A 14,098-nucleotide genomic window follows, 5' to 3' on the forward strand; every position below is an offset into this window, starting at 1 on the left:
TGTGTGGAGTTTGCATGTTCTACCCAAGCCCGCGTGGATTCACTCCGGCTTCCTCCCACACTCCAAAAACATGCATAACAGATGTATTGGACATACAAAATTGTCCTTAGATGTGATGGGGCGCATGAATGGTTGTTCGTCTCTGTGTGGCCTGCAACCGGCTGGTTGGCTGGCTGATTTGTGTCGTGCTTCCTATCCCACATGTTCTAAAGTCTTTACAAATGTCCATTCCTACACACGCTCATAAATCAATGGAGGCTGCTGCCATGTTAGGGCGCTGACTGGTCCAACGATAGCGAAATTGGGTTAACGGTTTTGCTCAAGGACACTTAGGCATGCTCGCCGGGGTTGGAGATTGGACACACAACTTTCCAGTTGGGAGACCAACACTCTACCTAAGTGAATGCTCCTGTGCGGACTTGCGCCAATCGACCGGGAAGGGTTTTGATATGGGCCACCTTTGCTGATGCGCTTCGAGATGGACCTACCGGGCCAGATGCGGAGGATCTTACATGATGGCATTTCTTGGGAGTCATATGGCATCTTCACACTTGACACTTAACTACTTAATATTGCGTCATGTGCAGCACCACGCAGCCATGTTAATGAATGAGAGCAGTTCCACATACTGCATATCAAGTCAAGTTAATTTTATTGTCAATTTCTTCACGTGCTTAACATACAAAGGAATCAAAATTGCGTTTCTCACTATCCTCTGCATTTTACATGTACAATAACAAAGTGCAGGTGCGCAAGACGAGACAATCCTAAAAACTAGATTCTTATCAATAGTAACGTGCTGTATGTTAGGGCTACTTTGCCTATTATTGCTAAACTAAAAACTAAAACAAGACAAGACATAAGTAGCAGCGTATGACAAGACAATCCATCAGTACGAGACAAAGCAAGACAACTCTGATTGTGGTTGTCCCAGCTGTGAGCATTTGAGGTAGTTGTTATAGTTCGAAGTGTAATCGCTAGTGCAATAGAAGTATAATTATAAATAAATATGTCAGCAGCAGGTCTGTGCAAATTTTGCAAGTGCATGGGCAAAGTTTCAGTTTAGGTGGGGGGGGGGGGGTCCAATGACCTAAACTTTGTCTGCCAGCTAGGTGTTTCTTCTGGCTGGGGCTGAGTGTGGGAGGAGGGAGGGGAGTGAGAGAGTTCAGCAGTTTCACGGGTGGGAAGGGGGGAGAGTTCACCTGTCTCAGAGCCTGGTGGATAAAGCTGTTCCTGAGTCTGGTGGTGCGGGAGCGGAGGCTCCTGTACCTCTTTTCGGAGGGCAGGGGGCTGAACAGCACTGGCGCGTCACGGCTGCACCGTTACGCTGCGGTTCGCCAACTTAATGCAGTACTTGAAAAATTTGATCCACCACAGTCTGCTGTGGGTAGTTCCTCAGTTCAGAAAGCACCAAACATAAAAAAATAATGTGATCTACATCTAGATTTACAAAGAAAAAGCACTCCATACAGACAAGATTGTCTTCTTTTTTGCGACGGCTTCTCTGCACTGTTGTCGAGACAAAAGGAGCAAATGCTTTCCTCCTGTCAATTGGCAATATAACGTGTGTATAAAAATATATATTACTGTATGAGTCACCAAACGATCACTTCACTTAAAAGTTAAAACAAATACTGTTATCCATGCAAATTTTCCACAAATGGTGCTTGGTTTGTTTATGGAAGTTGAGAAGAAAAAAACTATATATATATATATATATATATATATATATATATATATATATATATATATATATATATATATATATATATATATATATATATATATATATATTAAAAAACATTAAAAAAAATAATAACATCTAAATTGAGCATTAAGCCCTGCAGTGTGAATCTAGCCTAACTCATCTTTCAGACGCCTTGACAGTCTGTGCAGAATGGCATCATTAGCGCGGGTCCGTTCCAGATTCAGGCAGGCTCTTGTATGAATGATGCAAATGGTGACATGAATGCTTTGTGACAGTTAAATGCATCATCACAAGATTTCATTTTTAAAACATATGGTCTTTACTCAGTATTAAAAAAGTGTACAGTACAGTAGCTATTGTAAGCATTTAGAGCAAGAAAAAAAGAGAGTTTTACATTTGAGCTGGAAATTAAAGTCGATGAATTAGCCTTATTTTCCCACTATAATACTCAAAACATACTTATGTATGCTCTCTATAAGACAGACATACATTCTCATGTTAAACTTCATGATCTGTTTTGTGTTCAGACGACATTCTGATTGAATGCAACTCATGGGAACATGGCTCGTGTAGCAAAATATTTAGGGAGAGACTATCATAAGAAAGCCAGAAGAAATTAGATTTCGAAAAAAAATAAAATAATATTCAGTAGGCATTAATACTACTGAGTTTACAACAAATTTCTGAACAGTGAAAGTAGGGCCTTGACCAAAAAAAAAAAAAAAATAGAACACAGGCACACACCTGGCTACAAACCCACAACCTCTGAACTCTACAAGATGAATGTGGTTTCGCCTTCTGATCACATTCCATAAAAATGTTTAATTCTGCTAAACCAAATACCACCCAACTCCCAAATACCAGTTTTGCCTACACTTATTTAGTTTTGTCTTCTCCAAAAAGAAATCTTTTTCCGATGATAATCTCAAAAAGAAGCTTGATTTGACAGATTGAGGTGCTTCTCTGAATATATTAAAGTTACTCTGATTAAGTAAATCACTTCATCCATCTACTTGTAAGATGATGTAGATGAGTCTGTACTCTTCATTAGAGTTGAGGTAGTCTTCAACCTATAAATGTAAAACAAAGACATACTCAAAAAAGTGAAATATCTGTACAAATGAAACTTAGCTCATGAACACTCCGGTTTAGGGTTAGAGTCATTTTATGAATAAACATTTTGATGTATTTTCAAATATCGCTTTGGTTCACAAACTATTTTTCGGTTTGCAGTCACAGAATCAACCAAAAACATACTCAGAGTGAACTTAGTTTGCTCTGTATACTACTTATTTTATGAGGAATGTATCCCCCCCGTCCTTAGAGAGTATTGCACTACCAGCAGCGTCTGATGAAATATTGCTAGCAGGGCTGGCTTGATGCAATGTTCCCTGGATTCTGGGGCTGTAATGGTTACCATATTCCTTTGTGTACGAGTTTTTTTTTTTTTTTTTTTTTGGGGGGGGGGGGGGGGGGGGGGGGTCAACTTATACCCGCATAACTCAAAAGCAGACCAATTTTCTCTACATCTCTGTGAATAACATTATTTCGAATGCGAAATAAATAATATGTCATTTACTATGCCTCTAATCTGATATATTATGCATCCATTTCAGCATATTTGCACTTTTAAATGCACTTTCATGAAGCGCCACCTTATTGCCTCATTGTTGTCAACAATGAGGCTGAGTGAATAATTTTTTTTCCAGGGACTTTCACTCATTATGTAAAGGAAACGACGGCTTGACTTGTCCGCAGGTGGGGGGAGGAACACAGCAAAGAGCAACCGATCCACGCTTTGATCTCGCCATAGTCATCACTTGGGTAAAGAAGGCTTCAGCAAAGCATTTCACAAATTAGACAGGTCAAAAGATGACTACCCATGGAAGAGTAACGAGCATGTTTGAAGAGATGCCGAGGAGAAAAACGATCAAGTCCGAGATAGCCATCCATTGAAATGGGAGGAGCTAGATGGCGTGTCAGATAGTGATGATGACTTTGAGGGCTTTTTGACATTCATATTCAGCTGTGTCAAAAAAATAAAGCTATGAAACTTCAAAAAGTTTATTGTTGCAAAACTAAATCATTTGAAATCGTTTATTGTTATAACATTAGTTTCAGCGTCTGCGCGCGCGTACATTGCCTCGCACTTGTCTTGTTTCCGCCACCCCCATAACCGCAACAGTATGTTATTCGATACACTCTAAAGATCTCATGATGATGCTTGATTGAACTCATGACTTACATGTTGGTGATCCTCTCGAGTCTGTCTTTAATATCATCCTGGACAAAGATTCAAAGAAAGTAAGAAACATGACTTGAACTGAATATGATTATACTGTAGTTAACAAATACCATTGCAACATCTAATGAGATACAAAGGCCAGATGTATGACTGCTTTTTTTTCTTTAATTATTATTGCTAGTTCAAAATGGGAAGAACAAATTATCTACGGATTCACATCTAGATCTCTCTTTTCACAACAGAGTGATGTGAGTGATTTAAAGTCTCACCTGGGAAGCGTCAGATATGGAGCGCAAAGAGCAGAATTGGGCAGGTGACTCGCATTGTGGAACACTTGACTATTAAAAAAAAAAGGTAATGGTATTTTAACTAGCAGAAAATAGTTAAAGCCACAGTTAAAATATTCAAATGGTCTCAATCACATAAAGAGGTGAGGTAATTGAAGCTATTAACAAATTCAAGCAGTGAAATCTTGACCGAGCTGTGAACTATAAGTCACGGCAGGTCATATAACATAATCGGCATCATAAAAGCTGTTATTTGGCCATAAGGCGCCTACTTAAGAGTCTAAATTATTAAAAAAAAAAAATTATATATATATATATATATATATATATATATATATAAAAAAATAATTTGAAGAACATTTTTTGGAAACCAAATGATTCCATCAATATTTATTCATAATATTAAATATTAACATTCAGCTCAAGTCACCAGGAAAGGGTATTTATGAGGGTGTTTCCAAACTTTTGACTGGTACTACAGTCGCAGTACTTGCATTTTTTTTCTTGAGTTACCATACCGTACTAGAGCATATCCCACAACACACACACACACACACACACACACACACACACACACACACACACACACACACACACACACACACACACACAATAACAATGAAAAGTCATCTGAGTGACTGGCACTGTTGTAGTGCCTTTGAGGAAAACGCAAGCTCAACACTGCACAGGTGACCTGTTCAATTCTGGCCCTCGAGGGACTGTGTCTTACTTGTTTTCCAGTTTTCTCTCTCCAACACCTGATTCAAATGATTAGGATCATTTCCAAGCTCCCCCAGAGATTATTGATGTGCTAAGCATTTGGTTCAGTTGTGTTGGGAGAGAGAAAATTGGAAAACATGCAGGACATCGGCCCTCGAGGGCCAGAATTGCCCACCCTTCAACAACCCCATTACTCTGATGGGTGGTGCAATGCACCCAAAAATGACACTGCACATTTAGCTACTCATCACAGGTGACAAAATGCACTGCCCATTGAAATAAACAAAAAACACAACAGGTACAGCACATATAAAAATAGAAATTAAATCAGTTATTGGTGCACAAACTACCTTTGTGTGGCCCAGTTCCAATTTGGTTTCCAGTAATAAGATTCTACCATTTAGATTTTCCCAGCTCTCTCTTGATATTGTGATCAATTCTTCTTCCTTCTGAAATAACAAACCAATACAACTGAATAAGTATACTTTATGTGACATGATGTTACAGAATAAGAAAAAGAAAGAAAACAAAAAATTAAAATTTAGCTCAATACTTTCCTTGGCCTTTGTATGAGCAATATGACATTTTCTAATTAGCATACATCGGAGAGCAAACTATGCTATGGGTTTACGGAAACATCAAATCATCAACTCAATAAAGAAAGGAGGATAAAAAATGATGAAAAAATAAAGGCCTAAAAGTTAATAAAACGAAGAAAAAAGTTACTTTTTCCGTGTTAGTCCTGCTTGCTAGCTCCTCCAGACGGTCTTCCAGGGTACTGAGCTTTTGAAGGCCACAAAGGAGACTCTCGAGTTGAACTTCCATAACAGAAAGCCTTTGCTCTATTTTGGAAGACTGAACAACAGAATGATATTGTACATTAATTAGTACAATGTTTCTTAATTTATTGGGTGCAGAAACATTTTGAAATGGTGATGATCAAACGATCGGATACCATTTGCCTTTCTTGATGTTCAAACAACAACAACAGAAATATGCATTTTATTTCCTTTGTGAATTAATTTTGATAATTATTATTAACTTTAGTGAAAGGATGAGCAGCAGATATTGGTGGCCCTTTGAGAGATGGAATGGTGATTCAAATATCGATCCTTCTGACCGCTATGCTAAAATATAAGATCACAAAAATGATTAATAGTTAAAATAATTTTTTTTCCACCTTTATTTAACCAGGAAGAAATCCATTGAGATTTACATCTCTTTTGTAAGGATGTCCTGGAGAGGCGTTTACAGGAAGCAGAGTTCAACAAAAGTTTAGAAGGATGGGGAAGATTAAAGTGTAAGAAAAAAAAGAAAATGATGATAATAACAATAATAACAATATAAGGAATAAAGAAATAATATTTATGACTTAAAAATCTGAATAAAAGCAGCATTTCAGTCAATTATTTACAAGAACATCTAGTGACAAGGGGTTTGGAGACCGCAAGTTTGAAATGAACAAAAGGTATGAGAGAGCTTCGCTTCAAGTGGGCCTGCAGATCGTTACATGCCCAAGGACCAAAATAGCACAGAATCTTCCTCCCTAGCTCAGTCCTAATAGCAGGAACCTCATAACGCAACCAACTCTTTGACCTGAGGTTTAAAGTAGACTGAAACTTAAGTGAATTTGCAGCAGATGTATTGAGGGCGAGTACCAGAAACAGCTTGATAAATCATGTAATACCAGTGTGATAGTCTTCGATTTTTGAGGGATGATAGTCCTGCATAGGGTGCAGTGGTGGGTTCTGAAGGCTGAGTTTGTTATAAATCTCAGGGCAGAGTGATAACTAGGATCCAGTTTTCCAAGGGTATTGGGATATGCAATTCTGCAGATGCTGTTGCCATAGTCGAGCTGAGATTAAAAAAAAAAAGGTTGTGACAAGACGAGTTCGCATGGGAATAGAAAAACAAGATCTGGATCTATATAGAAAACTGAGAATGAATTTGAGTTTTATTGACAATTTGGATATATAATATTTGAAATTTAAGTCTTTGTCCAACCAAATACCAAGATATTTATATGAATCTACCGACTCAATTACTGTGTCGTGTCGGACTATGACTGAAGGCAGGTCGGCTGTTGGAGGGGGTGGTTGAAGAGCATCATTTTAGTTTTGTTTGTGTTCAGGACTAGTTTTGCATTGATCAGGGCATGCTGCAGAGAGATAAAATTGTGTTGGACATTGGCAAAAGCTGATTAGAAAGGTTGCAGAAATGTACAGAATGGTGTCATCAGTGTACATATGGTAGGAGGAGTTATTGGATCTGATATTTCTGTACCCAACCTAACTGACTGGACTCGCTCAGTTCGGTAACTTTTGAACCACGTTCATGAGTGATGACTGAATCCAATAGTTTGAATAATGTTGAGGAGGTTATTGTAATCTACCACGTCAAAGGCCTTAGCAAGATCAATAAATAATGCTCGAACAGAATTTTCTATGATCCGAGGCTGACTGTATTTCATCAAGCCTCAAGAGCGGCAGTAGTTACGCTATGTCTTGCTCTAAACCCAGACTGTAGCGGCTTAAGTAAATTGTTAGACTTTAGCAGTTGGTGAAGCTGGGCAAGAAAGCATGACAGCGATATGGTTAACAACAATGCACAATTATCAAAAAAAAATATCTGCTTGTTGCTGTAGTGCAGTGGATGTATGCATGTATAAAACAAAAGATTCAGTGATAAACATAATCACCAGCTTAAGTTACATTAAAATTCCCCATAATTTTCAGAAAAAGGCACCTGCTCCCATTTCAAAAATATATAAATATGACAAATTCAATTTTCTCAAATTTGTCAGATTTGACTGACAGGCAACATAGCTTGAATTCTGAACTGGTATTTATGGTGTGATGTTGGGTTTTAAAAAAATTCTTACATGGTGTTGAATGTGATCCTCCTCCTGCTTCTCTTCTGTCAGGTTTGTATTTCCATTTTCAGATGCTGTCAGGTTTGTATTTCCATTTTCAGATGTGGTTACTTCATCATGCATGGCCTGCACTATTGTCTGAGATGACAATGCGCTATCTTGTTCTTTATGGTGCACAACAACTTGCTAGTGACAAACATAAAAGTTGCATTGTTAATATCAATACTGCAACGCGTTACAGCAACTGTGCTTCGCAAACAGTATTGATATAAGTACTAAAAAGTTCATAAACAGGACTTTCTTCCTTTATTGGCTTTTTTTCCTCCTCGTATTATGACTGACACATTTAATCACTCTTAAAGGGGACATCAAACCCCCTTTTTTTACTATAATATATTGTATTCTATACAGCCACACAATTCAAAACATGGCAAAACCAACTTCACATGATTGCTTTTAAATTGCCAGTGTTAGAGCATAGGTCCTGAAAACAAATACGACTACATTCAATACAACATTTTAAGATTAAGCACAACTTTTTATTAACAAAAACAGTAAATTTAAAAAGTGGAAAGATCATACAAATGATTAATAGTTCAAGTAATTATTTCGAAACGAATTTCATGCCTAATGTGTTATATTTAGGTAAGAAAGCACGGCAACTATATGGCTACCAAAAAGACAAAATTATGAAAAACTATCAGCTTGTTGCTATAATGCAGTGCATGCACAATACTGTACAAAAGATTCAGTGATTACATAATCAGTAGCTTGAGTCTCTCTCTCTCTCTCTCTCTCTCTCTCTCTCTCTCTCTCTCTCTCTACGTACTGTATACTTACAGTAATGGGTTTAGTCGGTTTTGCGTTGTTCACTCCTCTTGTGTCCTTGTGTGACACATGATTCCTGACTCTAGGCTAAGAAAACACACCAAAAAGCTCAATGCAATCTAGTAAAATTGATGCTAACAGACAAAATGAGCAGATTAAGAAAACAAGACTATTCTGTGGCATTCTAAGCACAGCGGTTCATTAAAGAGGATTAAACACAGACTGTTTTTACCCATTTAACCCAAATTGAAGTGAAAAGGAAGGGGGGGAGGTCAACTTGTACTCTGAGAAATATGGTAGTTATGTAGATAACTGCAGAAAAAAACTCAAAAATATGCGGCTTAATTTGCCAATAAAGATGTAAGTGGTGCTTTTCTACTTTTTAATCTAAAGCAGTATACTGAAGTTCAGCTACATTTAACTTAGATATAACACTTTTGGGTTTTATATTTTGTTTACAAACATTTAATTGCATTTCTTAAATATTATTGATATTACTATTGATATTATTGAAAACAATTCTGAATTATTTTAGCATATTTATGTATATATTGATTAATTAGTGTATATTATTAAAATGGTTTACAAAAAAAAAAAAAAAAAAGACCAGTGAGAGTAAGCCCAATTGAATGGATGGATGGATGCTGTACCTTGTTCAGTTCCCTGTGTCTCTTCAGGACCAACTCAATGACATCACAAAGGATAGAAATCTTCCTTTGCACAAATCCCCTTTGAAGGAACTGTTGCTTAGAGAGTATTGGCTTATAATGGAAGATATTTTGGAGAACCTAGAAAAAGAAATTGTCAAGCTGAAAACAGACACAGAAAACAAAAATCCTACATTTCTATACAGATGTAGAAGGATACGGTGGCCTTGTGGCGGGCATTAGGACCTTGCCCCACACCCAGTAGGCAAGTTGAAAGAGATTTTGAAGCTTTCAACCTTGTGTTTTATTTCTTTGATGACTCACACAATTTCTTTGTCTGAGTGCTGTTGTACCTTGTAAAGTGTGTCAGTGAATCGCAGGTCAGTTTTCCCTGTCAGCTCCAGTCCAGCTGCCACTAGATGCTCAGCGAAAGGTGGCGAGAATGTGGTGAGAATGAAGTTCAATATTGGCAGAAAAGCACAGGGGTCCCCTTTGGAAAGTCTAATGTGAAACATAATGTAAAACATTTAAGTGAAAAATGTAGGACACACATACACGTTCTATTCAGTATATGTTAATGCTTTGCAAACAACTTTTTGTAAATAGCGGGGAATGTATAGATATAAGATTAAGACATGCATGTTGATATACGCATGGGACTTGCATACATTGTTTAAACGGTGAACAGCTCAATAAACTAGAGATGAATGCTTTGATCGTGTCACATATACTTGGATAAATGTAGCAAATTAAAGGGTCAGGTAGATCTCATTTACAGTCACATGTTGTAATTCTGTTGCAAAACTCAATAAAGAGAGTTGGACATTATCATTATCATCATCATATTATTGGAGGCTACGCGTAAGCTAAGCTACTTGCAAGATAGCGAAAACGGTGCAGAAATAGAGTCCATTTCACCGGCTCATGCATGGGTACTATGCAATGAAAGTCATCATTGACTCTTTGCTTGCCATAGACGAGAATTCACAACATGTAAAATACTCAACTTGTTTGCCAGATGATAATTCTTGTCAACTGTGTTTTTTTTGTTTGTTTTTTAATAAATAGGAGACCCTCATAGCCAGCTCTTCTCTTAATACTAATCCTGACTGATTAAATGTGACTATTCGATGGCAGCTTTGCTCCCGCTGGCCAAGAAATATATGACTACCCAAAACCAAGAACAAGAGTGTGAGCTAGTTAGGTCTAACTATGAAGACTGCTTAATCAAGTCATTCTGGTATCAAATACTGGCCCAAATAGAATAGCAATAGGAAAAAATTATATATTCAAACTAAAATAAAGACGGAAGGCCAAAAACAGAGTCTTAAGTATTAAAATGAAGTTCTGTGTCAAATATAGAGACTTGAGATGAGCCCCTACTTTGAATATATGCTGTGCACTATTTTTACCTCTAGATGTCAGTAATGCCTAAGGCATGGCGTTTAATGTGGCCATATTTTATGTAAAGTTATGGGCTGGCCCTGAAATCAAAAACTCCCCTTCGTTTTGATCTATTCCTAACAATACACGGAATTATTTGAAATTCAATTGAATTAATCTTTTTAGTATTCATATTAGATTATGATACAAAAAGTTAATTTGAAACCATGTTTGCATGTTTCAGCTGCTGTGAGGCATACCCATTAACATCTGGGACCACAGACCAGGAAATTGATGCCACAGTAAAAATATGGCGACATCTGGCTCCTGATGGGTAAGGTGGCAGGAAGGAGAGAGGAGATGAAGAGAAAAAAGGGCATGGAGAACATATAAATTTAAGAGCAAGCTGCATACCAGTTAGGGTTGGACTCAGTGCTCTGAAATATGAAATCTTATTTCATGGACCAAATGCTCAAAATCTGAATTATCCTGACTCCAAGAAAGTGTGGGAAAAAATGTGTGGTTTTCTACTTTGTACGCAGACCCTGCTAAAAATTCTGTATCCTCGTGAAGTACAGTGGATTTTTAAAATGTGCAGATGATCATATGAAATTGACGTTTTAATTGCCCAAATTCCTCATTTATATTTGTATGCAAATGTTATAAATGTATAGTTGTAAAGAATGACGTGAAGCTTTGGAAAATATTTTGTATTTTATTTTGCCAAAAAAATATGTGCTTATAAAAATGTATTTGTAGAAACAGTAACTTTTGTCTCTAAGGACTAATTTAGTAGATTTAGCAAAATGACTGGGGTGGGAAAGGGGGCAGTGTAGTTCCACAACTACAAGTCATTTGTGCAGCTGCAAAATTAATTTATACAGATACAAGCTATTATTTCCACGTAAAATTTTATAATTTTGTAACAAGTGCACATATCTTGGCTAGACAAACAAAAATATTAGCCGCAGCTGCAAGTATTTTTTGGTACCAGGAAAATTACAGAAGTACAAATTATCACCGTACAAGTTATTTTGGAACCAACTTTACCGCCATAGGTTCACATTGTCTGAAAATTATTATTATTATTATTTTTTTAAATAAAAATGTAGTTGTGGCTTTTTTTTCAAAAAATAAAGTTGGTTCAAATACGATAAATGAATGAAGTGGCTTAGTTAAGATTGAATTAATGCTGATATCTAGACCGTCTGATAATTGGTTGGCCCACCATAAAGCCAGAATAGGGCCAAGCTATGGTTAAACAATTTGGCTCAGATATAGGTCTTATGCAGCCCACATTGTGCATACCAGATGTGGCCCTCTAAAAGACCATAATTTATTGAGGTATGTGGGCCATCATTGGGCGACACCAATTTTGCGATGTATGTGTATATAAATTACTTTGCCATCAAAAAAACGTTTTCATTAATTTTGTCGATATGTTCTCGAATGAAAGGACTGTTGAGGTATTTCAGATGCCACTAAACCAAACAATAGTGTCAAAGCCACTGTTGTCCAGAAAACACATTTAAAATGCTCCCACAATAAAAACTCCTCTAAGTTTATGTGCTGACTTTCAATAAATTCTGGGGCGCCCCAACACTGTGAGAAGACAGCTATATTTCAGACATAACTAAAGGCCAAAGTCAAGCATTGTAATGTTGGCTGGCTTGATTTGTCACATTCAGCTGTCATGTAAGAATAGGTTCACATCAGTGTTGAGAGTAATGCATTACAAAATTAATGTGCAGTAACTACTGTAATGCATTACTTTTTGCTGCAAGGCAGTAGTGTAATGCATTACACACACAAAAACAGGAATATTTTTACTCGGTACAAATAAGAGTAACGCGATGCATTACAAAGCATTTTTAACCTGAAGGAGGTGTGTTTTTTTTTCCCCCAAATTCGCCCCAAACACTGCAAGACCAGAGGAGAAAAGTCCGGGGCAAAATGCTTACTTCCTGGATGTGTGCTTCAACAGCAGACCACAGGTTGAACATGGACAATATGTACACAAGATGGACATGCGGCCAATTCTTTCAGCTCGCCAGAGATGAAGACAAAAGTATATAATAGTTAGGTGCACTTTATGTGCAATACAATACCGATTAAATTATTTGCACTGTTTTTAGGCTTAAAATAACCTTCCATTGGATGTGTATGAGTGTAATGAGCTGCATTTAGAATGGCAAATCCCTATTTCCAGTTCCAGGAGTAACATAAAAATACATGTAATGCAATAATAGTGTAATGCATGACATATGAAATACAGTAATATTGTAATGTAACTAATTACTTTAAAATGATAGTAATAAGTAATAAATAATGCATTACAGTTTTGAAGTAACTTGCCCAACACTCCTTACGAAACATCATAGGACGAGGAAGGGGTGTGTGGCCATATTTCAAATTTCTAAGGGGTGTTTTGGAAGGCTTTAGGGTACTTACATATTTATTCAAAATACATCGATAAAATTGAAAATGCTTCCTAATGTCATATTGTTGACTTAAAAAATGTTAGTGAAAAATATACTATTATGTCTTGAGTGTCTAACTCATTCTCTTCCATTGTCGGATGTCTTAGCACAGGTGTGTCCAAACTTGGTCATCGAGTGCAGTTGCCCTGCATGTTTTCCGGGTTTCGTTCCATGACACACCTGATTCAAATGATCAGGATCGTTATCAGGCTTATGCTAAGCTTACTGATCAATTGAAACAGGCGTGTCTGGGAACAAAACCGGCCAAAGTAGACCAGGTTTTGACATCCCTGCAGTCCTTAACTGGGCTGAGCTTATACATCTGATCAGAAAAAAAAAAAGTTAATAACTTCATGAGTAGAAAGATCTTTTTTTTTTTTTTTTAACCTGGTATTAGTAAAATCATACGAATGAGAGAGAAACGTAAGCCCTAGAAAAATGGGTTTGAGAAATTAGCAAATCATGTCAATACTGTACATACATCGCGTTTGATACCCTTTAGAAATAATTAGGAATGAACATTTTACCCATTGTAATCCACATGTCCAGGGTACTTGACGACACGTAAGAGAGTTTCCAGTTTACGAAGACAACCTTGTACATCGCCAGTGGGAAGCATTCTTGCCCTGAAAAAATAAACTACGACGTCCAGGTATTTGTCATTTTCTGTAAAGTATTGTCCTACTTTCAGCAGCTTCTAGTAAGGAATGGCAAGTGCGTAAATGTTATCAATCGAAGTGCTTACCTTAACCAGCTTTTCAAATAAGTAAACCGACTCTTTTGAAAACCGCGTCTTGACGTCAACCCGGAATTCAAATGTTGCTTCTGCCGGGGCATCAACAGAACAAACCCGAATTGTCTCGTCACGTGGTGTGTTTGGTGACGTATGTTTTAACCCATTTATTCCATTACGGTCTCAATGTTGAAT

General features: G+C 37.1%; 1 protein-coding gene and 1 long non-coding RNA gene across 7 annotated transcripts; one reads left to right on the forward strand and one right to left on the reverse strand.

Moving 5' to 3' along the window:
• Nucleotides 1–1,882: 1,882 nt before the first annotated feature.
• cep44 (centrosomal protein 44) lies at nt 1,883–14,033 on the reverse strand. Of its 6 annotated transcripts, none has more exons than XM_088419021.1 (12): nt 13,916–14,027; nt 13,698–13,809; nt 10,951–11,017; nt 9,661–9,808; nt 9,311–9,448; nt 8,673–8,747; nt 7,842–8,018; nt 5,687–5,815; nt 5,311–5,409; nt 4,223–4,291; nt 3,954–3,991; nt 1,883–2,778 (listed from the first exon to the last, which is right to left on the reverse strand). In XM_088419021.1, exons 2-12 carry the CDS (start codon nt 13,771–13,773, stop codon nt 2,718–2,720), a joined length of 1,077 nt encoding a protein of 358 aa, XP_088275147.1. In that variant the 5' UTR covers nt 13,774–13,809; nt 13,916–14,027; the 3' UTR covers nt 1,883–2,717. The 6 variants fall into 6 exon arrangements, with proteins under 6 accessions (XP_088275147.1, XP_088275149.1, XP_088275148.1 ...); XM_088419023.1 differs by having other exon boundaries at nt 13,698–13,796; nt 13,916–14,012; XM_088419022.1 differs by having other exon boundaries at nt 13,698–13,836; nt 13,916–13,993.
• On the forward strand, nt 9,425–13,808 carry LOC148420731 (uncharacterized). Its single transcript, XR_015866096.1, has 3 exons — nt 9,425–9,754; nt 10,935–11,024; nt 13,720–13,808. It is a non-coding gene; the product is annotated as an uncharacterized LOC148420731 (long non-coding RNA).
• Nucleotides 14,034–14,098: the final 65 nt, after the last annotated feature.

The sequence above is a fragment of the Hippichthys cyanospilos genome, chromosome 7, assembly GCF_059441005.1.
Source record: "Hippichthys cyanospilos isolate Australia breed blue-spotted pipefish chromosome 7, RoL_Hcya_1.0, whole genome shotgun sequence".
Classification (NCBI taxonomy): domain Eukaryota; kingdom Metazoa; phylum Chordata; class Actinopteri; order Syngnathiformes; family Syngnathidae; genus Hippichthys; species Hippichthys cyanospilos.